This window comes from Cotesia typhae, unplaced genomic scaffold (assembly GCF_013202065.1).
Source record: "Cotesia typhae breed Kobodo isofemale line unplaced genomic scaffold, CoteBio_Ctyphae contig_123, whole genome shotgun sequence".
In the NCBI taxonomy this organism is placed as follows: domain Eukaryota; kingdom Metazoa; phylum Arthropoda; class Insecta; order Hymenoptera; family Braconidae; genus Cotesia; species Cotesia typhae.
The window spans coordinates 2,486,034-2,512,361 of NW_027423715.1; the positions used below are offsets into that span (position 1 = coordinate 2,486,034).

Genomic DNA, 26,328 nt, shown 5'->3' on the forward strand with positions numbered 1-26,328 from the left:
CTAACATGTCCTTATGTGACTTAATAATCCCATATATAATTTTTTTAATCATAGATAGTATTTAAAATATCCAACAGATGGCGTATAATCGCTGAATTCTCTCCATACAAGAGAGTTTAGTCTCAGAATCTAAATAAAATATAAAAATAATAAATTTTACTTGTTAATTTTTTTTTTATTAACAGTTACAATATACATTAATATCAAAACACTTATAAATGCGATTTTTTACAAAATTTTCTAATTATACAAATTATTTTCCATTACAAAAAAAGAAAAAATACATTATTAATCTTACAAGTTTAATAATAACGACTTATAATTAATATTATTATGCTTGAACGCATCTGTTTACTCGTTTAATTAAATATTTTTTTGCCAATTAAATTAAACCAAGCAAACGCTATTACTTACTAACATTAATAACAATAATTTACACATAAAATTTTTCCACAAAAAATTTCCTTAATTTAATTACAATTCAGGGTATGTCTCGAGTAAAAAATTAAATTATCTTTAATACTGTAAAAATTTAACAAATCTTAGAAAAAATAAATTTTTTTTTTTAATATTTAAAATTTATTCCAACAAATATTTTTTTAAGCTTCTCAAAATAATTATCATTGTTTCCAATAATACAAATTTACTAATGAAACATAATGCGCATTAACAGATAACACAATAATAATAATAATAATAAAAATAACATGCATGAATATAGCACAATAAATAAAATAGTATACAAGAGAAGAAAACGGCGATAACAAGAGAGTTATTAGCGACAATTCTTTGTTGATTTTCGGTTTAGTTATACCAATAAATATTGTAATATTGCTGAATGTATACATAACATTCCAGGCACAATGGTGTTGTACTCGCGTAGTCAAGTGACTAGAAGGGTAATTTCGATTAGCAGTTGCATAGTTTGGAGCAGGGAGTCTAGCATAGTCTGGCTAAACTATAGTTATAGTGATAGTAATAGTAATAGCAAGAGTAACAGTACCAGGACAGTGTGCGGTGATAGTGTAGTCTCCATACTAACAGTAGACAAAGACAAGTGGAGGGTGGTGGATCGAGGGTCTGTGTTCTACCAAGAGACGGAAGGGACGTTATTCTTGGGCGTTCGCCAGCCAAAGCTCCGATAATCACATGTTTCACGCTAGTTGCGAATGCAACTCGATAGGGTACCTCCTGTTATCCCAGAGCCAGAGCTCCCTAATTTACAGCCTTCAAAATTATCCAAATGGTATTAATAATCATAATACACTAAGAGAATATATTTCTGTTGAGAAAAGTTACATGAATTTTAATTTTTGCAAATTTTAGACATTTTTTTTTAATAAAAAAAAAAAATCAAAAATTATTTTAATAAAAATTTCAACTTTTTTTTTTTTATCAAATACACAAAAATTTATGATAAAAAATGTCGGGAAAAAAAAAATAAAGATTTTGATAGTTTTTTTGCCTTTCAAAGTTGAAAAAAATTTTGGCTCTCTTGTTTTTGGAAAAAATTTCTATTTTTTCTTTTTTATGTTTTTGATATATATATATATATATATATATATATATATATATATATATATATATATATATTTTTTTAAAGTACATAAAAAAACGAACAATTGAAAAAAAAGTTGCACATCACAATTTTCTAAAAAATTCATAAATTTGTAAAAATTGTAATAACTATTTTTTTTATGGATTTTTCAAAAAAAAAATTTATCAATAAAATCAAATAGAAATTCCGTTCAAAAAACATTAAAATGGTAGACCCGACTTTTAATAATTACCAAAATTGTTTTTTTTACGAAATATTTGTTGACTTTCTTTCAAATTATTTTTTTTCTGTGAGAAAAAAAAAAGTTGAAAATTTTCAAAAATTAAAATTTTTGTAACAATTTTTCTCTTTTTTCTCAAAAGTCGTTTTTTAGTGTATTAATTTATAAAATTGTATTTTGTTATATAATTGATTTAATATTGAATATATGAGAATTTTTAATTAAATTTGCATTGTATATAAAAAATAATTTTTATTTGAAATCTTGTGATGTTTATTGTGTGGGTTGGGAGCTTGATGCGTTGGATATTAAGCGGGCGAATTTGTCCCATGATTCTCTAATCGGTGCCATTACTGTGATTACTATCAATGCTGCTGCAAATGCTGCTATTATTACAAAGTAAACACCGAATACTAATTTTCTTAATCCACTCAGCTGCAATAAATAATTATTGTTGTTATTATTTCTGGTAATAGTCATTTATTTGTTTATTCAGTAAGGGATGAATAATAATTAGATCGAAAGAGGTAAATTGGTTATTTAAAGATTTAAAAGCTTAATTTGTGGATGGACTTTAAAAAAAAAAAAAAAATCAAAAATAAATGAGAAAAATTTTTTTAAAATTCAAAATTGAATTAATTATTAATTAAAAGTATTTTCGAAATTAAATTGCATATAATTAACAGTTTTAATTAATCAATTGTAATATTGCGATCTTCAATGTGCAAATAATTTTATTAAATTACATAATTTCATTATTTTTATTTTTTAATTAATTAATATAGAAATTAATGAGTGCAATATAAAATTTTTTATTAATTGATAATAAAACGAGAGAAATATAGAATTTTTTTAACTAAAATAATTTTTTTCAATAACAATAATAATAATAATAATTTTGAGATTTTTAAAAATTTTTCTTTTTAAAAAAAAATTTACGCGCGAGTTTTAAAAAAAAAAAAATAAATATTAAAAAACTTACAGGAGCATCTCTCTTAAGATCAGGGTGACCTATAGAGCCTCTAACGTGCATGTCCTTCATCGGGAAAGCATTAATACTTTGATTATCTTGTCTGTCTGAGGCGCAGCCAGCAAACTAAAGAATAAAGAACAAATTTATCGATCGTCCTAAAAAAAGCCGCGGTTAATTATTTACATGACATAATGACATGATACCTAGTCTGCTTATTGATCAAAACTACTACTTTTATAATTACAAAATTGGCTTAATTATTTATAATTTATTTAATTGTAAAATTCAAAGAGTATCAAGTGTCGTATCTGGTATTTGGTATTTATTAACTGGAATGAAAATAATTTATTGTGTAAAGGCACGCAGCAATAAGTGACATTCAATCTCTCTGGACGCCATTTTCACGCGTGCCTTAAAAACGCTGGATGACTGTCACCGCGTTATTTAGCAGAGCAGCGAACGGTTAATTGTAAGTGTAATTTTAAAATAATTCTTACCGAGAGAACTATGTGCGTAAGGACGTGGAAAACGACGTATGCCGTCAGGATCCAGTCCACCCATTCTGGCAACTTGGCTTTGTTTAATCTTACCGCGAAGAATAGTGCAATTACTGTTAAAAAATTTTTAAAATTAATTAAGTAATTAGTTAATCGAAGGATACATTTTTTTTTTTAGTTCAAATTGATATTTTGGCTAAAGGATATGATAAGAGATACAAAAAAAATTGTAAGGATATTTTTTAAAAAAAATTATTGAGATAAATTTTTGATATTTAACTCAAAATTTAAATTTTAAAGTTTTGAAAATAAAAAAAAAATATCGCTTGTAATTTTGCCACTTAGGTGTTTAATTCTTCACACCAGACCAATTATTTCCGACGTGTGTACAAACGTGGTCTTAATATTTCATTATAAATAATCAATATATATTTACTAGCACAAATGTGAGCGGCATTTCCGATAAACCAATGGCTCCAGTTAAAAAGCGGTCGTCTAGGTGTGCCTGGATGCGGCCTCAAAGCGGCCATAAATGGTTGGACGAAAGCTAATATCGTGGTAGCAAGCCCTAAAGACGCGTGAATTGTCTCGGAACTCCAGGTGCCTAGCTCCACAAATATTATTACACAGCCGGCTATTGTCATTGCCCAGGTTAATACCATGAAGAATCTGTGCCACTGCAAAGATCAATTAAATTACTCGCTATTTAATTGAATTTTTTAAGACGTTTTAGTCTAACAAAATTTATACAGGCTATTTTTTTTTTTTTTTTTTTTTTTTTTTTTTATTCGATAAGTTAACCTTTCATTCGGTGTACACAATTAAATGAATGTTTTAATTGATATAATTCTGGGTATTTAAAGTTTTTCAGGGGAACGAGAAAATCAATAATGAAATAACAAAGTTTTATTCAAATGAATGGTCTTTTTTATCGTTTTGATTGTAATTTAAATTGAAATGAAAATTTATTATTTTTTATTTTCAATTTTATAATTATTTATTTAAAGAATTTTTTTACTAATTATAATTTTATAAAATAAAAAATTAAAATTTTTGGATTAATAGTCAAAAATTCAATTAAAATATTTAAATAAAAACCAAAGAAATTATTTTTAAAGTAATTAAAAATTAAATTATTCATTTTAAAAAATATTTTTCACTAGAAAAATTAATTTTCAATTAAAATTAATAAATAAAAAATTAAGAAAAATTTTTTTTAGCCCAAAAAAATTAAAACATCTATTTATTAAAACTTATAATTTTTTTCTAATCAAAATACTGGTAAAAAAAAAAAAAAAAATTTTGTGATAAATATCGAAGATATTTTACTCACAACAAACCATTGATCCTTGCCACACATGGAGGACCTAAGCCATGTCTGTTTGTAATAACGGGCCATAAGCATCCCAATAGAAGCGGTTCCGATCCAGGATGCGATCATTAAAGCGCCGTGTATGCGTATAAGTAAATCACTGGACGCAACTATTTCACGTATATCGGCTAATTTTGTTGGCTTGTCCGAGGCGCGATACACGAGATCGTGATACCCTACACCATTAGCTAGAATGGAATCAAAGAACACGTGATGATTATTGATGACTGATTAGCTCATGAGCTTACTTCAGAATAATTAATTTGAGTTGAATTGTCTACTTGTATACACAATACAATACAAGCAGTCAACATAACAATAATAGGACTAGTTTGATTGTATTTACGTGTAAGTTGACTTCCTGATGCCAGGAGGAGACAGTAAGCTCCGTTCACCAAATCAAATTCACGTCCTTCCACTAAAGTTGTTTTCTCTCTCGTGAACTTGCAGTAAAGCGCCCCATTTACGATTGATCTATTTACAGGAGATAATCCTGACAGTGCTGCAATTCGAGAATTTGACTTTCCTTTGTTCCATGACATGTGGATCTCTACTCGTCCATTGTTATCGACGCATTCGACTACGCTGTCTTCTCCCTTTAATTTTTATTTTTTTTTAATTTATTTTAGTCAGATTTTTGTTGAAAAAATTATTCTTTTTATTATAGAAATAATTTTGTGATTAAATTTGAAGCTTTTAAATTTTAATTTTCAAATTTTATCTGTTAATTTTAATTAAAAGTTCCAAAAAATACATTTTTTAAGTTAAAAAAGCGCGCTTTTAGTAAAAAAGACTCAAAAGTATGAAAAAAAAATATTAATATTTAATTTATATCATTTTTACAATAAAATATCAAATCAAAAGCTTATTTATTGAATCAAAAATATAAAAATAGAGTAATTTTAAAGAAAATGAAGAACTATGCTTGAAAATGGCGTTTTTATAGTTAAAAAAGCGCGCTTTTTATGAACAAAGATTTGAAAGTATAGAAAACATAATTAAATGTCAAATTTTTAATATTAAAATTTTTTTTAAACTAAAATATTGAATAAAAAATAAAAAAAATGAAGAACTATACTTGAAAATGGCGTTTCTTAGGTTAAAAAGTGTGCTTTTAAAAAAAAAGAAAGTTTAAAAAACATATTTAATATTCAAGTATTAAATATTTATACCATTTTTCTTCTTGTACAGTCAGTAAGAAGCTTAATTATTGGAAAAAAAAATTTTTTTCAACTGTGTTGGTTCCAAAAATGAACAAAATAAATTCAGAATTGTCAGAATTTATACAATGCACATAAATAATATAAATAATATTACCATCTTATTGTCTTCAGACAAACCAACAGCAACAAATTTAGAATCCAAGCCGAATAATTCAAAAGAGTATGTCTCTCCTTTGACTTCAACAGTAACCGCGGCATTGCATGTTCCTGTAGCAATACACTCGTCGGTACTACCGAAGCAATTTTTCGTTGTTCCACATCCCTCGTATATTGGATGTCGTTTTGTTGACTCAGTCTGTGAAAGCACAAAAAAAAATAAAAAAATAGTAATAATAGTAATAGTAACAACATTAACTGAGCACGACAGAATAGAAAAAGTGAACAGCCGAATAAAAAAGTATTGACTATTAATTTTAATGTCAATGTTGAAGTTTATAAATGATGTAAGTCAATTTACTACGATGTTATTCTTATTACCACTAGCATTACTGGTTATTGTTAAAACTTTTTTATTTCCCGGATAACAAGAGAAGCACGAAACATTAAAGTAAATAAGCTAAGAAATCAGATGGTTTAAATTTTCTCACGCGATTATTCACTTGAATGGGCGCGATTGTCAGTTTATGGCTTAAGGAGGAGGCCTTGGCAAACTGACATTGAGTGGATTTATATTTATACTTATTTTTATTTTTATCTATCATTTTAAACTTATATTTTGTTAAAGAAAGCTGCGCTTTGGTTCAATAACGAAATTATTCCTCTCAAAGTTCGCGTTATTCAATAACTTACAATGTAAAATAAAATACAATAGGCTTTAGCTGTTTTTGGCGTGACATTATAAGTCCTTTTATTCTTTATTCAATAAGTTTTTTTTTATTATTATTTAAATGATATCTAATTTATTTATTTTATGGGAATAGATAATTATGAGATGAAAATTGACATTTTTGAACAAATAAACTCATCCCGAGGTTACACTCATCAAGAGCTTTCATTTGAGTACCCACATGCATTTTTATATATTTTTCATATATAAATATATATAATATATGAAAAATTGATGTGGGTACTCAAATGAAAGTTCTTGATAAGTGTAACATCAGGATGAGCTTTTATATTTTTTAAAATTAATTAATTAATTTTTTTTAATTATTTTTATTTTTTAATTAAATTTTTAACTTGAATTTAAAGTCAATTTTATTAAAAAAAAATTAATCAAATTACTATGCATTAAAAAAATTAATTTTTGATCAGAAAAAAATCAATAACAACAATAAAATATTCTAAAAAAAAAAAAAAAAAAAAAAATGGGAATTTTTGACAAAATTATAATTTTTTCCAAAGATTAAACACCGCTAATTATCCGACATATACGTACGACCTATATCTTGAACATTAGTCACGACATAATATAATAAAGTCCTCTTTCTTCACCTTCCGACAGCAGTTATTATGTTATTACAATATTATTCAGAAATAATTTATGAGATCGTGGCAAGACAAACAGATGTCAGCTTATGATTTACGCTTATGATAAACAAAGCAACAAAACGGGTAAATTATACCAACCGATTGCTGGGTATCAAGCTCATAATACGGTGGTGTGCTTGTTCTTTCGGTTGTCGGCGGAGGAGCCGTTGTCATCACTTGGATGGTATCGCGCAAAACTGTTATTGCTGGTGATTCTACTCCCACCCAGTATGTTGCGTAATCTTGGAGGAAAGTTGAACTGCGATGAAGAATAAATTATTTATATTATAAATGTAAATATATAAAGATACTTTGGATATTTTATTATCATAATTTGATAAATTTTATTTTTAAAATGAAAAATTTCATACTTGAAGATTACAGTTCCTTCGTAGCTTTCTGGTGGGGTCCAAAATACCTCCAGATTTCTTTTTTCTACTTTATTTTTGTGAGTAAGTGTATTCTGAAAATAATTTTATTCATCATAATAATAATAAACTGTAAAAAATCGGGATATTAATTGTTTTTTTTTTTAATTTTACTTTGGAAAATTTAATTAAATTTTTATAAAAATTAAAAAATAATAAATTTAATTAAATAAAATTAATTAATTTCATGTCTTTAAAATTAATTTTTATACGAAAATTTCTATAATTTTAAAAAAAAAAAATTCACCTCGAATTTTTTTTTCCAAAAATTTACGTAAAAATTTTTTATTTTAATTAAATCTACTTAGAAGCTTTAAATGATGTAATTTATCAATAATATAAATTAAAAATAGCTTACATTCATGCCGGGGGTACATTCAATGGCCTGAATGTCTTTGGGTAAATCAACAAACTCCCCGACAAATTCGCCGGTCTCAACATCCCGGGCGTTGATAATGAATCCTTGAAATGCTAAGCCTTGGGGACTTCCAAGGGTCAACCGTATCCTGCCCTGGCCCGCAACAGCTCGTATTTCATATGGAGGATATGATTCTTGGGCATTTATTCCTGGGTGAACTGGAGCTATGTCGTAGCATGATTTCCCCGGCGCTCCGTTTGGCAAGCCGAGGATTTTTGTGGCCGTACACACCAAGATTAGTTTCAATAGCACTGAAAAATTTTTAAATAAATATTTCATAACAATAAATGAATATAATAATAAAACTCGAGCGTATTAATTTAGTAAAATATTTACACAAGAAAATTACTCAATATTTTAATCATTATTTCATTCATTTCACAAGAATGTAAATATGTACCCACTGCTAACAAAAATACTGTTATCAAATTTAATATCTCAATAAAATATATCAATCATTTATTGTATCAATATTACAAGGACCGTATATATGTAATTTTAAACATTTAAATATCAAATATATCGTAACAAATTTCAAATTCAAATAATTACGCGATGAAATATTAAATATTTTTTTGATTAACATTTTAGTATAAATTATAAGTGCGAGCCTTGAAAAGTGACACAATTCTCTTGAACAATTTCTATCTCTGTCATACGTTCCACGAATACTACTCATATAAGTACAATGCAAGTTAAAAAGTATGACCTTGTTAGAGTTACTTTTGACCTGGATTATGATCGAAATTTAAGACAATACAACATAATGAAATAACTTTTGATGTAATTTTGTGAGCTCAACGGCAACGCAGGATGATAATTTAGTGCAAATTTAATGTAAAAATAAGTTATTTAATTTGTGAATGAAATATTATAGCAGCTAAAGTACGTAAGTTAATTGTTGACGCTCAAGTTTAGGAATGTGCGAGTTAGGAAATCAGGCAGCGACGTCGTACGGTGCCAGTGAAAGCAGCACCAGGCTTCTTGTATTTTAGTTTATTTCGCATTTTCTTTCTTACACACTATGCAAGTTTACTTCTTGTATCTTCTTGCAACTTACTATTCATGCAATGTGTCGTTGGTGTATTTTATTGTAATAAAGTTAGAGGAATAAAATAGTTTGAAATTTTGAGAAAATAAATTTCACATTTTTTAACCTTTTATTATTATTATTATTATTATTATTATTATCAAACACAAATTTAAAATTTACAATAATAATATTAAATAATAACAATAAAAAAATTTTTAATTTTTAGTTGCATCAGATTTCCGCTAGGTGTCGCATAAGCGCTACAACAACTCGTACTTAGAAAGTTAAAGCTCAAATATTTAGAACCAAAGTGAAATAAAAATATTGCATTATTATAATTATAATTATTATTATTATATTTAAAAAAATTAAATAAAAAATGAAATTTAACAACGATTAAAAAAACTAATTTAAATCTAAAAAAAAAAAAAAAATAAAAATTACAAAGTAAATAATGAATAATTTATTCAATAAGAAGGGACTCATCAGACAGTACAATATACTTATATACTTATTATTATAAAATGTAGTAACTATTACACAGTACTGACAAATTTAGCAGAATATCGAGAGAGCAAGTTTAACTTTATTTTCCAAACGATTTATTTCAGATGAGAAAACGTGATTTTTCACGGTAGAGTGACAAGACGCTGATCATTCTAAACTATATTTTCATATTGAACATAGATCTTTAAGTTATTGAATTTGAATTTCCTTCTATTCGCATATATTATTCGCAAATATGTATATGTATATGTATATATTTTTGGTATTTATACTCTCGTCTAGCTCCGGGCATAATTATTCTAACTTTATTATTTAATGTATTCATAACATGGAAAATTTCATTACTCTATCACGGTTGAATCTAAGTGTATTATTATGTACAAAAAATATAATAATAATAATAATAATAATAATAATAATAATAATAATAATAATAACAAAAATTTTAATAATAATAATTTCACTTTTCGATATAAATTATTAATTATTTTTCTATTCATTTATTTGTTGTATACTTTAATAATAAATTAAAAATATTTTACTTTTATTTTTTTTCTACTCGTCAATAATTAATTTTTTCATAAATAATATACTTCAAATATTCTTCTCTGTAATTAAGAATAGAGATGCTTTATATCTTTGCAAAAAATCAGGTCATCAGTACAGATCAAATAATTTACTAAAGAAAAAAAAAAAAAGAAAGAAAATAATTATCCTCATGACTGTTGAAATGAAAAAAATTAACCACTTGACATTTCAACCAACTTATTCACATTGTTAGCAAAAAAAACGAGTACAAGGTTTTTTCGTCAACCATATATACACATATATATGTATATATTTATTATATACTCATATAGACAAACATCTGCGACCACACATATATCTATCCATACTTAAATATAATACCACGATTACTCCCGAGCATAATAAAAATCTTAAATCTCCCAGCGTATCAAACGCTTCTAATATAATTATAATTGTAATTATTATCATAATCACACATGAAAATTCCCCGTAAAATTACAAATTACATACATTAATATATTACACATGTTAATATACAATCACAGCAGATAGACAACTGTGCACTCATGTCATGATTTAATGAGAAATTCTGTCACTAAACCGGAGATGACTAATTCTTTTAAAATTTAAATTTCCTCAACTCATTACCTGCAAATTCAAAAATATATATTTGAATATAAATATCGTTTACTAAATTATCACGTAACTTTATTAATTACGCAATTAAAAAGTTATCAAACGGCTTTACGTAATAAATTCAGCAAATTAACTTTGGAATTTATAATTAATATTTTGTTGATAAAATCTTAAAATATTTGAAGATTTAATTAATAATTTTTTTTTTAATTTGTACACAAAAAAAAATTAATTTGAATCAAGAAAATAATTTTTAAGAACTTTATTGTTTTAATTTGAGTAAAAAAAATTCTTAAATTACTACGAAACTGTTCAAAAATATCTCTCTTGACTCAAAATAATTTTTTTTTTAAGTGTAAAATAAAAATTAATCATTTTTTTTCGGGATGAAATGCAAATTTCTTCTTTCAATTAACTTGATGGATATTTCAGATTTTTTTTTTTATAGCTTATCGAAATTAAAGATTAGATAATTATCAAGTATTTATCTTTTGTATTATCTACTTAACCAAGTCTTAAGATATTTAAAAACTGATCATAAAAAATAATCATATTGATTAATAAATCGAATTATTGATAATTTAATTAAATTTTTACAAGAAAAAATTTTTTATTGTTAAAATAAATGAAAAAATCGCAATCAAAGTAAAACTCTAATTAAAAATAATTTAACAGAATTTATTAGGCTTTTTAAAAAATTTAAAACTTCACGAAAAAAATAATAAAAATTGAGCGAATTAAAAATCACAAATCTCATATAAAATTCTGTTTAATTACAAATACAAACATATAAACTATATATATTGACTAGACGCTGAATACTACATGCCACGAGGATATACGCGCATGCACGCGAAACAGTACATTGAACTTTTTTCCCAGTTGTCAGATCCTCACTTGTGTAATCATCGCAATCAACATTAATTATCAATCTCCCTTTTTATTTAAAAAAAAAAAAAAAAAAAAATTATTGATCAAAAACTAAAACAATATTTCGTGCGGGCATGAAATGAATTTTTGATCTAAAAATTAGAATGAAAATTAATATAAAACTTACAGGAATTCATTTTGAATGAATTTATTTTGAAAAATTTCAATCCACCAAATAAACAGAGGCTTTATTTGACCAGTCGCTCAACTTATCGGGTTCTGACAGTGAACTGCGGTAATCATTAGTCACTTGCACACAATTTACTTAAAAAAAAAAAAAACTCAAGTACAAATATAAATACTTTAACGATAAAATATAATAGCAACAGTCAGCATTATATTTTATCTTGACGTAAGTGTGTTAATTACCGTCATTTTGTTCGCAATCATTAGAATAATTGTTTTCACTGATACCAATTCAAAATAATTTTGAATATTTAACTTTAATCCGCCGATAAAACAGCTATCACGTTGAAGTCTCCGATAAGACGCGATTTTCTTGAGTTAAAAATTTCTTCTTCGATCCAATGTATATATAACACAATGACTCGCGAGAAAAAATTGTGAAAAAATGATGATTTTTAGAAGTCGCGATGGTAAAAGCGCGGAAACCCGACACGTGCACCTGAATTAAACATTCTTTATTAAATAATAATCGGAATAGTGGCAAACATCAGGAACCACACCTTGACGAAGACTGAAAACTGAAACGGTACACAGGTATTGAAAGGAGTCTCGCCGTGAGACCACCTCAGGTACGTGTTCACTAGTCCTGAACCCCGCTTTACCTGCTAGTTACCGGAAGACTTCAGGCCTACTGACTCAACTCCTACTCAAAGTCTCTGTTTGTGTTTTTATTTTACTGCACACTGTATATAATAATACTCAATGCTGCATAAGCTTCCTCATATCTTACAACATTGTACAGGTTTTAATTCATTATTATTATTATTTTTTTTTTTTATATTTACTTTTTCTAAAGAATGCACAGAAAGAACAAGATGATACTAGATATAATCCCAGATTATACTCAGTGATATCTGTAGTGAAAAAAATTTTCAGATAGTAGCTAGTATAATCCAGATTATACTGGGTGATATCTGGATTATACTCATTGTAATCTGGATTATACTAGCTACTATCTGGATTATACTCATTGTAATCTAGATTATACTAGTTACTATCTGAAAATTTTAACCAGTATAATCTGGGATGATATCTAGTGTCATCTTATTTTTTCCGTGTAATTTTATAATACTTAATATTTTTAGTTTTTATTGGCTATCCAGTCTAATACAACAATTTTTTCTCTATTTTTTTTAATTAGAGAATTTTAATTTAAAAATTAGAGAAAAAATTATTTTATTAGACTGGACAGCCAACAAAAAATAAAAAATATAAATTATTACTATTATTATTATGTTGAATCGAAGAAATATGATTGACTTGGTATGCCAAAGAACCTTCCGTCTAAGACTATACTAAGATTCCCTTCACTTTTATTATTAATATCAAGCGATTTTGCTTCATTGTTAATGATTATGACTAATCCTCAAGTTATTTTATTTGCCAACTATGAATGAGCGAACAGTGATTAATAACCAGTTTGCATTTGAGATTAATTATATTTGATGTATTCTATTAATTTATAGTTTATTGACTATTTTATTTATTCATGAATTTCTATGCAAATTTCTGAGGAATTATTTAAATCAGTGTAATGTAATAAATTAAGATGTCTTACACTTTTACTTTTGATTAAATAAAACACAAGGGCAATTATTTTAATGATATGCGTTTTTATATTTTCTAACAACTTTCTCGACGCCAAAAGCCGGTTTTTTGCGACCAGATTTTCGTTTGAAAAGTCGATTATTCTTGATATTACTTTTTCCCTTTTCCGAGTCGAAGTTTTAAAATTAAAATATTTTATTTTTTATTCTACAAAATAAAATATTAAAAAATTGTAATTATTTGTAACTGATAAAAAATAAAATAAATTTTCAGGCAAAACAAACTTATTTTAAAAAGTAAACTTCGCTATGTGCAAAATAAAAGTGTCGCTGTATTTCAGCGTAATGAAGATGTGTTTGCACTTGTGTGGATACATTGTGTACTTAGCTCGGCACCGGCACATAACAGCGAACCTGATTCTGTTATATTGCGAGTACCGTTAATCATAGTTCGAGGTTCGAGGCATGAGGCATGTACAAAGTAATGTGTCCCTTGAATATTAAATGGGAACGAAATGAAATGAAATGCTTATAGCTGGCTAGGTGGTGGCCCCGCTTTTACGTTACTGGTTATTTTAGAGAGGTACTTTTTATCCACGTCTTGTGGGTATATCGGTATCGGGATAGTACAGGATAGGATCAAGACTGAAGATCGGGTGCATACCATTCTCTCGGTCAAACACGACCTACCTACTTAACTTTGATTTTCTCATTCTCATGTTCGAAAGAATATTTTTACGCTAAGAAAACATTTGACTTTTAGTTTAAGGAGTGTACTTGTTCATGATTACATTTTACTAATGTTATTTATTATTACACTTCCTTACTAGAAAAAAATCTCAAAAATTTTGCGATTTAAAATTTTCATTTATTATTAAATTGAAAAAAATTAAAGTCGAATTTTTATATTAATGAAAAAATTATTAAAAAAATTTTTTTTAGCCTTTTTGAACCTTAAATAGCGTTTAAATGTTAATTAATATAATTTCAATTTTTACTCTGCAATTTAAAATTTTTTTTTACTCCAATTAAAACGAATAAAGCTCTTTAAAATAATTTTTTTGGTTCAACAATTTTTTTTCAGGGTAAAAATTAATTTAAAAATTCCAAACAAATTAACTGTAATTTAATTAGCCATTAAATATTTACATATTGTCAAAATATTTTCTTGTTTTTTAATTTTCTATATTTTTGGAAAAATTAAAAACTTAAAAATTAAAAAGTAATTGACAAATATGATGCAGAAAATTTTTAAAAACTAATAATTTATTAAACATAAAATATTTTCCTAACTCTAGATACAAAAAATTTAGTAAAAATCTTATTGCAAATTTTAAAAAAATTTTTTTAAATATTATTCGTTTGAAAAATTCAAAAAATTATTTTTTTTTTTATTATTTATTAAAAATCCTTATCTTTTATTTAAAGAAAAATTTTGCTTACGTTTTTGCTGTGATAATAATAATAAGAATAATAGAGGAAGAAATATTTATACCCGATACTGATGACTCATAATTACTGAGTGCAAAAAGTGTTAGATACGCAGTTTATATATTAACACTTTGTTGGACTAATTCACAGAATAAATAGGTGTAAATATAATTTGATTTGCGCGTTTCTCTTTCAAGCAAAAAGTTACTATTTTTTTTTTTTTCAATTCACAATTACTGTTTATTTTTTCCAAGTGTGTTTTTTCAATTTTATATCTTAATTAAAAAAAATTTATGTGTGAAAGTTTTTAAAAATCTGGGATACAAAATTAAAAAAAGTGGAACTTAATATATTTCTACGACACATAAAATTAATAAATTACAATTAAAAAAAAAATAAAAATTTACAAAATAATTAAAATAAAAAAATTTGAAGATAAATTGAAAGTTTTCAACAGAAGAAAAGTCGACATCACTTAACGATCGACTCTTGATATTTTTCCAAGCTTACTGTCAACTTTACTATCTGCAGGTCCTCGATCAACCGTCGGCAAATGATTCTAGTAAAAACCTCTAAATTTTAAAAGAAAAATTCGGGTTTTTTTTTTTTTTTTTTTTTTTTTTTTTTTTATTAAAAATCTGTCGCAAAATTAAATTGTAATTTATTTAAAATAGAAATTAATGCACAACATTGAAGGTCGATAACTTGCATATTAATAATAGTCAAAACTTTCTTCTGCGCACACGCAAACCCTGAAGGTCCGCGATAACTAGTCATATTAACCGCGGGGTTCGAAAGCTCACTAGTCAGTCATCAATTTTCTCAATTATTTTTTGTGATTAATTTTAAAAATCGGTCTATAAAAAAAATAAAAATAAAATTAATAAAGTTTGTTATTATTTAAATAAAAATTCATCATTATTGCAATTGATAATTAAGATGTCGATATTTGCTTGTTGCTTTCGCCGGGTGAGTTTATAATTATTAATTTACAATAAAATAAAGTGTGATGTAATGTAAAAATAATCAGTTAAAATAAAAATTTTAATTAAATAATTGATTTTTATTTTATTTATTTTTTTTTTTTTTTTCGGGTAAATAATTGACAGTTTTTGCTATTAAATTAAAATATGAATAATTAGCAATTACAAATGATAAAATATAGATGAAAAAGTAATAAATAAATAGTACGTTAGGCTTTCGTGTGTGAGCGGTTGCATTTTCCGGTCTTTAGGCAATTTCATGCTCAACTATCAAAGGCCCGAACGTCCTTGGTGTAATTAAACAGTTATTAATAGATTATAGAATCCTTCTTCGTATATTATAGTATCTATTATCCACGCTTTTCTATTTTTAAGTTCAATGACAAAAAGCACTTTTATTTTTCAATAAACTGCATTTCAGAAACACTTGAGAATTGACGACCCAAAGATTCCCGTCATCATGGAGCCGCCTGAAATATCCTGGGAAAACACCCTTGGCTCGCCAGACGGGGTTCCTTTTGACGATGACACCAAGCAGCTGGTTAAAGACTGCATGCATGTCTCCACACCACCCCCTGTTACGCTGACGACCCTCATAAAGAGGAGTGAAATTTTTCCGATTCAGTTTCCCATTAAAACAGTCAGATGTTCGTTCTTGAAAGAAAGAGGCATCAAACCTGATATTCTTGAGGTGATTATCAATTTTTTTGCTGTATCCTCTTATACATAAATATTTGTATATATTAGTTAAAAAATTACAACAGTTATTCCTTAATTATCCAACTTTTTCGTAAATATAAGTCCATTCTGATGTTGTACTCATCGAGACCTTTTATTTGAGTACCCACATGAATTTTTCTATATATTTTATATATATTTATGATATTTGTGGAATATATAAAATATATAAAATATATGAAAAGTGCATGTGGGTACTCAAATGAAAGGTCTTGATGAGTGTTACATAGGAATGAGCTTATATCGTTGAAAACATCATCGCAAACCTCTTTGGGGGAAGAATTTCTTAAAATCCGTTCTTAGTTGCCCTCTACATATGGCAAAATTGATATTCTTACCAAATGAAATTTTTTATTATTTTTATTACCTCAAAAAACAAAAAGTTGAAAAATTACAGTTAAAATTTTAATTTATAAAGTATAATTTTTTAAAAAATTAAATACAAAAATTTTGAAGATAAAAAAAATTGATAATTCATAAAAATCCCTTTTCTCTAAAAAAAAAAAAAATTAATTCGAAGATTTTTATAAAATAAGCACAATTATTTCCAGTTCAACTCAAATTCAGCGTACCCAATAATCCACGAAGCAATGCTTCCCTTGATAGCAGGATGGCTGAAGTTCAAACGTGAGCAAGGGAGCACAATCGAAAAAGGCTTGTACAAAAACATGGGCCTGATACAATTTATCCAGCGGCTGCTGGACAAGCGCGCGGTCGCGTTTTACGGTTCAGACGACCGATGGAAGCTGATTGACAAGAAGTCCGGAGAAGGAGGGTGGGAGTTCGTCGGCACTGACCAGGAAAAGGAGCCACTGGTCCTCTCGAAATGTCTGTCCTATGACGAGATCAAGCTCTCCGCGATGATGGTGGTCTCGTCTCACACCGAGTTCATAAATGACGGGGCTCGCGAAAACCGGGGGGTAATTTGCAACGACTCTGACGCTTTTCAGCCCAGGGGAGTCATTATGGGGGTCATTGGCTCCAGGTTTGAACGCTCCAGGTTCATGGAGTCACAGGATATTGTCATTTCTCCTTTACAAAATAATATGGATAATGGGTAAAAAATTTTTTTTGAAATTTATTTATAAATAATTAATTTTTAAATCCAATCGATTAAAATTTAATTAATTCAAAAAAAATTTAATAATTAAATTAATTAATTAAAATTTAATAAGTTTAAATTTCTTAAATTATTATTTTTTTTAAATAAAAATAGAATTATTATTTTTTTTTAATAAAAATAGCTATGGTCCTTCTGTGGATGGAGTACCAGAAATAAGAGAGTTACGCACCCTCTGGTCACGATTCTATGGCCAAGACTACCATCCACTCTACGAACAAGCAATTAGACGAACCAAATCCAAAGAAAACAAACGCTATATTTCTTTGACCAACCAAACTATATTTGATGTCGAGAATTATATGAAAAGAACGCTCTTGTCTGTCGAAATAATTCTTTTGGAAGCTAATACAAGAGCTGAGAAACAAAATACTACTGCATTTCTTCATGTTGTAGGTTTTGGACTCGGTAATTAAATTTATAATTAATTATTTTATTATTTTAATCCGATAATAAGTGAGATTAATTTCACTAAATGTTAATACATTGATAAAAAAATTTATTTCTCTTCAATTAAGCTAATTTTTTTATCGATTAATTTATTCATTTAAGGTGTATGGAAAATAATGCACGATCAAGAGATGTATTTCCTGAAAACCTTCGAAATAGCCCTAAAAAAAATGAACAGAAAATTGAAGTATGTTTCTGACATTATGTTCGCTTACTTTTGCCAGCAAAAATGCGGTGATGCTGGTAACGGCGACTATTTAGGAGGTAATTAAAATAAATCATAAAAATAAATATTTTAATCCTTCCTACGGTGATGGAAAAAATTAATTAATTAAAAAAAAACCAGCCCAAACTTTAGAATAAAAAAAAGGTTTTTATCAAAAAAATTTTTAATTCTCTTCTTTATTAAATAATATTTTTCTTCTACTTAATTCAAAATAATTAATCTCTCCAAAATCATTTTTTAATTTAATAAAAAAAATTTTTTTTCACCCCCGCCAAACCTTTTAAACTTCTAAAATTTTGCACACAATATTAATAAAAATTTACTATCGAGATATTTAATTTTTTGGAGCAAAATACGTATTTCTTAAATCAAGAGAATTAATTTTTGTTGGAATTTTTTTAAGCGAAAAAAAATTTTTTTTTTTCGCTTAAAAAAATAATTAGGAAGAAAAATATTTTCTTGACTCAAGTGAATTTTTTTTTCTATGCAGACATCAAGATCCACTTTGCATTAAGAGAACCTCACAGCAAGCTAGTGCGTTCCACGGACGCAGACAAACTTCTGGTGGTAACCTACGCGTGGGACGGAAACGCGTTCCCGGGTAACGAGTTCTGGAACGGGTACTTAGCAGCGAGCGGAGACCCAGCGGCGGCTTGCAGCAGCCAAATCTCGGAGCTGCACAACCCGATGATAAACTCGCGAATCTGCGGAACGAGCCTGCACGTGGCGTCAGCAGAGCACGGGCTCCTCCACATATCCGACTACGCGAAACTTCATCTCGCTTAGGACAGGATCAGCCCACTGGGCGCTGGTCAGCGAAGACCATCTCGTTCCCCGAGGAGCCAGCGAAGCCGCAGCGCGGACGTCGACCGCCTAAGAAAGTACGCGGAGCGGATTGAGGAGCGCAGGAACACCGAAGGAGGCGATTCCAGCCGACTGAACCCGTCGCGCTGGCTTCCGAGATCGCGTTCGGGGTCTCGGAGTCCCTCCGCCGAGCGGAAGCCTTCTCTGAGTCCCGTCAGCGACAAGCTGGATCTTCCCGCCCAAATTTCTAAGACCCTCCAGATTTCTCCGAGCTTGGAGCGCCGCCGCGTGTCCAGCTTCGAGGAACAGTCGCGGGCGGTAAAGCCGGCGTGCAGGAGCATGAGCTCCGACGTCGAGTCCAGGGACCGGAGGCTCGACCGAAGAAACACCGAGGTAAGTCACGAGAAAATTCTGTCCTTCCGGTGGGTTCCCATCCCGAAAATCAGCGACCCCTCGGAGCCTCCGAAAATCGCTAATAGATTCGCGAGAAACGCCGCCAGCAAGTGGATGACCTTCGCGAAGTACCAGCTGCCCTCCAGTCTGCCAAGGCAGAGCTTGTCCGTCGAGAGGAAAGCTTCCGTTCAGCTCCAGGAGACTCCAAAGTGGCCCGTTAGGAAGTTTCACTCGGAAAACTCCAAAAGCGAGATCGAAATTGACAATGACATTATCAACGAATCGTATCTCGCGAAGAAAAACGACCCCGTTGACAAAATTGCGAGGATTAGTCAGAAGATCCGCGAGTTGTACGACTTCAAGACGGAAAATGAATGGCCAAAGAGGGCGTCTAATGCCTCGAATCAGTACACCTGGATCAGCAACAGCAGCGAGGATGAAAAGCACGATGGGGCTAAAGGCAAACAACTCAGGAGGAGAAACAGCCAGGATTTGGAGTTCAATGACCGAGCCAACAGCGCTAGGCCCAAAATCAGGAGGCAGAACTGCGAAAATGAAGAAAATGATGATAATTTTGCGGAGAAAAAAGGCGGGAAAAAATTTAATGAAGAAAGAATTAGGCTTAGTGAAGATTTGACTACTAACACTCACAAAGCCATTGTTCCGGAGAGAAGGACCTTCTCCGATGACCACGAGACCAGGAACAGGCACAGTTGGCATGAAAAAGCCGATTGTGCGAGGAATAATAATAATTTTGCAGCCAAGAGAGACTCTGATGTCAGTGGAAGCTATGCCAAGGTCATCTCCAAGCGCACCAGCGATGCTAGTTACGTTAGCATCGGGAAATGTCCCAGTGTCGAGAATAAACCCTCGGAGAAAATCATCCAAGTGCCGCCGAGACGCGCTTTAAGTCAGGGGGAAGAACGTCCGGCGACTCCTTTACCTACCAACGATCAAGTCAACGATGATTTGCCGTCCAAGTCGATGATGCTGAGGGCCAAGAGAAAGAGTACTAGGTATAAAGTTTACTTGACGTAATTTTAAGGGTTTTTGGTTACCCTTTAAGGATATTAAGGTGGACAGGGGGTTGATTTTTTGGTCTGGACACTTTAAAATTGTAATTTGTTAGTATTAAGGTAATTTCTATTTTTAAGAGACTTGCGATGAATGTTTTAAAAATTTTAGATTCAAAATATAATTTTTTTATAAAAATTTAATTTTTAATTTTTAAAATTATAATTTTTACTGAATTTGGAAGAATTATATTTTGAAATTGTAATTTTTGGTTTTTTGCGAGGCACTTAGTTATTAAAAATTCAATTAAAATTTTTTTTTAATGCAATTTAGTGTCATTGCAAAGGTCTTGACTTGAATTTGTGCCTTTTCAAGGTTTCCCATCAGTTTCACCGATACTCAAAAAAAAAAAAGAAAAAAAGATTTTTTTTTAATTAAATTTTTTATTTCTTTAATCACATTAATTTTTTTACAGTGGATAAAAATAAAATATTTAATTGAATTTAATAATTTTGCTTGTACAAAAATTAAAAAATCCTCCGGAGGTGTAAATTAGTCCTTCAAGGGTTAATTATTTAAGTTTTAAATAATTAAATAAAATTACATGTATATGATATATGTACACTTAGCAAAGCTGCAGTATCGATTAATATTAAATTGCACAGTTAAAAAGATGCAATATAGATAACAAATTATTAATTACATAATAATAAATATACATATATGATATATAATATAAATAATTAATAAAACAACTTTATTCGGAATTTTTGCAATCTTTGTAGACCTTCGACCTCTTATTCCTCAAGATTTTTATACTAGCTTCTTCCTCGTCTCGCTCAACCTTCAAGCGTTTGCTGGGACTTCTCAAGCTGGAAACTAGAGAGGCAGACGAGGAGCCGCCGTTGGAGATTATGTTGGAGACGATGAGGATGTTGTGAGATTTTTGAAAGACTCTGGAGCGGTTTTGGCTCTGGGAAATTTGATTTTTCAGAGTCTGATGATTTGGCGTGATCAGAGGCGCGATCATCAGCAAATCATTGCCATTTTTATCGCAATGCTGCCCGGGCGCGTGATCTATAAATCGGGATTTTTCTTCCTTCTGTATCTGACTTTTTAGCTGATAGTTCAAGTGCGGCTCGCACTTTATTTTCACGTGGTTCTGTAGAGTTGCATTGCGCTCTTGGGCTTTTTGCCATTCCAAGACGTTTGTTAGGAGTCTGATGTATCTAAAGATTCATAAGTTAATAAGCAAATTACTCAAATTTATTAGAAGTGAAAAATAAATTTTCATTGAAAAAATCTGATTTTTTTTTTCAAAAAATTAAAAAAAAATTTTTTTATCTGTCAATTAATTTAAAAAAAAAAAAATTCACCTTATCGCCATCCTAAGAATTTCATTTTTCGACAATTTTTTTTCCGGCGGATGAGTCGGCACTAATTTACGCAATTCGGCAAAAGCACCGCTGACATTTTGTTGTCGCCAACGTTCCCGACTGTTGGTGAATAATTTTCTAACTCCTCCTGTTCCTATTTGCCCCGACGGCGAATTGAGGTGACGGCTACTGCATGAGCCATCTATCTAAAGAAAATTATATTTTTAATTACATAATTTTACTCCCAAAATTTTTTTTTTGTTCAAAAAAATAATTAGGAAGAAAAATATTTTCTTGGATCAAGTGAACCTTTTTTTTTCAGTGTACAAATTTAATTTTACTCGATAAATTTATTTTTAATGATTATTATAAACCAATGAAATTTTTTTTACATCCTCTAAAAAATTTTCAGGCCAAAAATTTGATTGGCTAATTATTTTTATTTAAAAAAAAATTCAAAAAATATTTTTAAATTTATTAAAAATGACTTTTTGTTTTTTTGTCTTTATAAATTTAATTCTTCATCATTTTTAATATTTTTTCTCGTAAAAACAAATTTTAAAAACTATCAATTGCTATTTTTAAAATTTTAACAGAAATATTTCGCCAATTATTAAAAAAAAAATAAATAAATAAATAAATAAACATACAGCTAAAGATTCCTTTCTCTTTTTAAGTGCGTCCTCCTCGTCATCAGTGTCAAGCGAGTAAAATTCATCCGACAACATAGCTTCTTCCTCAGTGTCCCTAGTTCCCGGTGAATCTCCCGAGTCGTCAACGATCTCGCCGTCTCCTGAGATGAGAGAGGTTGTCGGTGATCTGTCCTCAGCGTCTGTCGCTCCATTATTCGTAACGTAAGTCAGCATTGGCTGGTAAATTATAATAATACAAAATGATTTCATTATTATAATTATAAACACAAATCCAAATATAGAACATCACTCATTTTAATATTTATAAAATGTGATAAATTTTTTAATTTTAATTTTTATTTACATCGAAGGATTCTTCCGATAATCACTCAACAAATTAGTGTAGCCTACATTGCGCTAAAGAGGAAGTTGATATCACACCCCGACTAAATTGTCCCTGACATTCGTCAGATAGTCAACCAACATCCAGCACTTTGTTCACAGCTATAAATACACTTTAATGTGATAAGCCAATTTTTGTATTTATTTTATTTTATCAGTTGATTATTTTTTTTTTTTTTTATCAAATAATAATTGGAGCCAAAATTTTAAAATGAATTATTTAAATATTAGATCTCACGGTGAAAATATTGATCCGATAGAAAAAATTTTAGAAAATTTAATTTTCTATGAAAAAAAATTTTTTTTAGAAATTTTTAAAAAATTTAGAGAAAAATTTTTGTGTCAAATATTTAATATTTTTTTCTATAAATTTAACACTTATTCTGTTAAATCAACACAAAAAAGTGTTAAATATTTAACATAAAAATTTTTAACACAAAATTTTTTATGCAAAATTTTTTACTCTATATAAAAATTTACCGAAATTTTTACCGTAATTCCACATTTAAAATTCATACTCATAATTTAAATTTTCATTTTAAAATTACGGCTTTTTTATCGGTCTTAAAAAAAAATTATAAGGGACATTTTTTGTAGAAAATTAAATTTTTAACAATTTACATTTAAAAATTTTTTTATGCGACCAATATTTTCGCTTTAATATTAAAAAATTGTCACGATTAATTATAAATTGTTATTTTAAAATTTAGGGAAAAATTCTGGCTATAATAATAATAATAATAATAGTAATAATAATAAATAATTAATTAATTTTTATTATTATTGTAATAACTAAAAAAAAATTACACTTACCATTTTTTTAAATAATTAGAGAATGAATTTTTTTTTCCACAAAATAGAAGAAATAATTTAAAATTCAAACGACGTGCTGGTGACGAATGTCGTGATTTAACTAATCGAAAAGCACTGGTATGCTGGAGAGTTAAAATATTATTTAGCAAAGGCGGAGCAGACGTGGGTGGAGCTACTAGGACTCCCATGCGACGCAGCATCCCTGGGCCATGTATATCTGTATCAATTTTTGTCTCACCCCGGTGTTATATTTGGCGGTGCTCTCCCGGGCGATCAAAAGCGTATTAGTATTTATAAAAAATATATTAATTATTATTTTTATTATTATTATTATTATTATTATTATTATTATTATTATTATTATTATTATTATTATTATTATTATGGTAAGTTAGAAGGGTATGATGATAAAGATAATAATGCGCAAAAAGTTAAGCAGTGGATTTATTTCCAGTGCATCAATAGAAAGTGACGAGATTGTTTTTATTAAAGAGTAGATGATCTCGTTTTACCACCCCACGATTGTCAAGTGGCCAACTAGTCACGTGTGGCTTTTTAGGTATTGTGACAAGTTTCTATCGGCAATCAGGGTTTTATTAGGGAGTGTCATCAGTGATCATTCGACCGTAATTACCACCCAAAGCTTCGTGAGAAATTGTCTTGTGTTTTTATTAGAAAATTTTTATAAATAAAATTTTTTGGATTTAAAAAAAAATTATTCTTATATTTAAAATTTTGAATTGAGGAAAAATTTTTTTTTTAACTTCAAATAAAATATTCCAAAAAATTAATATGATAAAATTATTATACAGAATTTTTTTAATAAAAAATGTCAATTAACATTTTTGAATTTAATAAAAATAAAATATTAAAAAAAAATAAAGTTAAAAATTAAAATTTTCAAATAAAGTTACTAAAATTTTTTTTTTTTCAAGTGATTAATTTTAATTTATGACAAACAGCTGTTGGGTTAGCCGTAAATATTTTAAGGATATTATTGCTGTAAGACAATACCGTTGAAATGGACTTTGAAAAGAATTTTAAACACCTGCTTAGTCTTAAGTAATTTGTACGTTGTAAAGATATCTTTGAATTACAAATATACAAGATACTTAAACTTCAATTACTGTTCACCTTTCGAATAGTTAATTTTTTTCAAGCACTACATGTCCTGCAAATTTAGAAAATTTTACTCACTTAACAGTACAAAAATTATTATTTAAATAATAAAAAAAATTTATTAATCTGATAGAAATTTTTTGAATTTTAATAATTTATTTTATTAACAATTTTAGATTGTTTTTCATCAATAAAATAACAAGTAAAAAAATTGCACGTATAATTTTTTCAATAAAAAAAATTTTTAGTTGACGGCTAATTTAATTTTAATTATTTTATTTAACTTTAAATCTTAAAAAAAAAAACATATGTTAGATAAAAAACGTCAATCACTTAAAAATATTTCTCTCATCAAAATGATAACTTATACGGAAATAATAAATATTTAACATGACTAATAAGTCACAAAAAAGACTTTTTTATTCGGCACCCTTTTGCCTTTAGCCTTTTGCAGGGTGATTGGCGCGTGCCATCACCACTGGGGTCTCGAACAGTGCACCGCACATAACAATATCAATCTGTAGCTACTGATATTAAAAAGAGCGCAGTATATCCGTAATCTGTAATCGATATTTATCCGTAAGATTTAATATCTAAATAAAATAAAATAACTGGAATACGTGCGCGGAAATAACCAAGAATATGATTTTTTTACCATCGGTTTTCTGCAAGGGCCTTTATTAGTCGCTCTTGGGGAGCTTGAGGGCTGTGGTTTCCCACACACGTGACCACGAATAAGATATTTGACTTATATTATAATTATGTTTAAACTCGGTGGTAGTATTAACCAAAGTGTGGGAAAATTATCCAATTTTTTCCTTGGAAAAATCAAGAAAATTTTAATTTACTTAATTTTGTTTAATTACACTGTACTTTCTTAAATATTGACGTTTTTAAAAATATAAGCTCATCCCGATGTTACACTCATCAAGAGCTTTCATTTGAATACCCACATGCATTTTTTATATATTTTTCATATATACATATATATAAATATATAAAATATATGAAAAATTGATGTGGGTACTCAAATGAAAGGTCTCGATGAGTATAATGTTATATATATATATATATATATATATATATATATATATATATATATATATATATATATTAATTTTTTTTTTTCAAAAATTTTGAATGAATAATTCAATTATTTTGATTGAAAATTTTATTTTTAATTTTAAAATTGAGATTAAAAATTTTTTAATTAATTTCTAATGAAATAAAATTATGATTAAAAAATTTTTCAAAATTACAAACTAACAAAAAAACTTTATTTTGGTCAATTATTTTTTTTT

General features: G+C 28.1%; 3 protein-coding genes across 6 annotated transcripts; 2 read left to right on the plus strand and 1 right to left on the minus strand.

The window, feature by feature from the left end:
• Window positions 1–154: 154 nt before the first annotated feature.
• Window positions 155–12,480, minus strand: LOC141536779 (putative ferric-chelate reductase 1 homolog). Its single transcript, XM_074257512.1, has 12 exons — window positions 12,163–12,480; window positions 11,921–12,057; window positions 8,100–8,410; window positions 7,685–7,776; window positions 7,413–7,572; window positions 5,938–6,138; window positions 4,967–5,216; window positions 4,582–4,808; window positions 3,685–3,925; window positions 3,249–3,361; window positions 2,761–2,874; window positions 155–2,213 (listed from the first exon to the last, which is right to left on the minus strand). The coding sequence occupies exons 2-12, from the start codon at window positions 11,928–11,930 to the stop codon at window positions 2,052–2,054; spliced, it is 1,881 nt and encodes a 626-aa protein (XP_074113613.1). The 5' UTR covers window positions 11,931–12,057; window positions 12,163–12,480; the 3' UTR covers window positions 155–2,051.
• On the plus strand, window positions 12,451–19,400 carry LOC141536792 (ADP-ribosylarginine hydrolase CG2909). Of its 4 annotated transcripts, none has more exons than XM_074257558.1 (6): window positions 12,451–12,548; window positions 16,362–16,631; window positions 17,230–17,735; window positions 17,923–18,206; window positions 18,351–18,512; window positions 18,965–19,400. In XM_074257558.1, the coding sequence occupies exons 2-6, from the start codon at window positions 16,401–16,403 to the stop codon at window positions 19,258–19,260; spliced, it is 1,479 nt and encodes a 492-aa protein (XP_074113659.1). In that variant the 5' UTR covers window positions 12,451–12,548; window positions 16,362–16,400; the 3' UTR covers window positions 19,261–19,400. The 4 variants fall into 4 exon arrangements, with proteins under 4 accessions (XP_074113659.1, XP_074113652.1, XP_074113644.1 ...); XM_074257551.1 differs by lacking the exon at window positions 12,451–12,548 and adding an exon at window positions 12,593–12,721; XM_074257543.1 differs by lacking the exon at window positions 12,451–12,548 and adding an exon at window positions 14,953–15,519.
• LOC141536824 (uncharacterized) lies at window positions 19,267–23,532 on the plus strand (the record flags this gene model as incomplete). Its single annotated transcript, XM_074257579.1, has 3 exons — window positions 19,267–20,687; window positions 22,739–22,915; window positions 23,065–23,532. Coding segments are annotated over 2 exons (1,455 nt in total), but the record flags the coding sequence as incomplete, so codon positions are not given.
• Window positions 23,533–26,328: the final 2,796 nt, after the last annotated feature.

Bases quoted from the DNA above. Each gene is read 5' to 3' on its own strand.
- LOC141536779 (XM_074257512.1), bottom strand. The intron at 7,573-7,684 runs GTATGAAATTTT...TCTTCATCGCAG, and splicing joins GAAGGAACTGTAATCTTCAA to TTCAACTTTCCTCCAAGATT. The intron at 6,139-7,412 runs GTTGGTATAATT...GTGCTTTCACAG, and splicing joins AGCTTGATACCCAGCAATCG to ACTGAGTCAACAAAACGACA.
- LOC141536792 (XM_074257533.1), top strand. From the start codon at position 15,897: ATGTCGATATTTGCTTGTTGCTTTCGCCGG. The intron at 17,736-17,922 runs GTAAAAAATTTT...TAATAAAAATAG, and splicing joins CAAAATAATATGGATAATGG to CTATGGTCCTTCTGTGGATG. The intron at 18,207-18,350 runs GTAATTAAATTT...TATTCATTTAAG, and splicing joins TGTTGTAGGTTTTGGACTCG to GTGTATGGAAAATAATGCAC.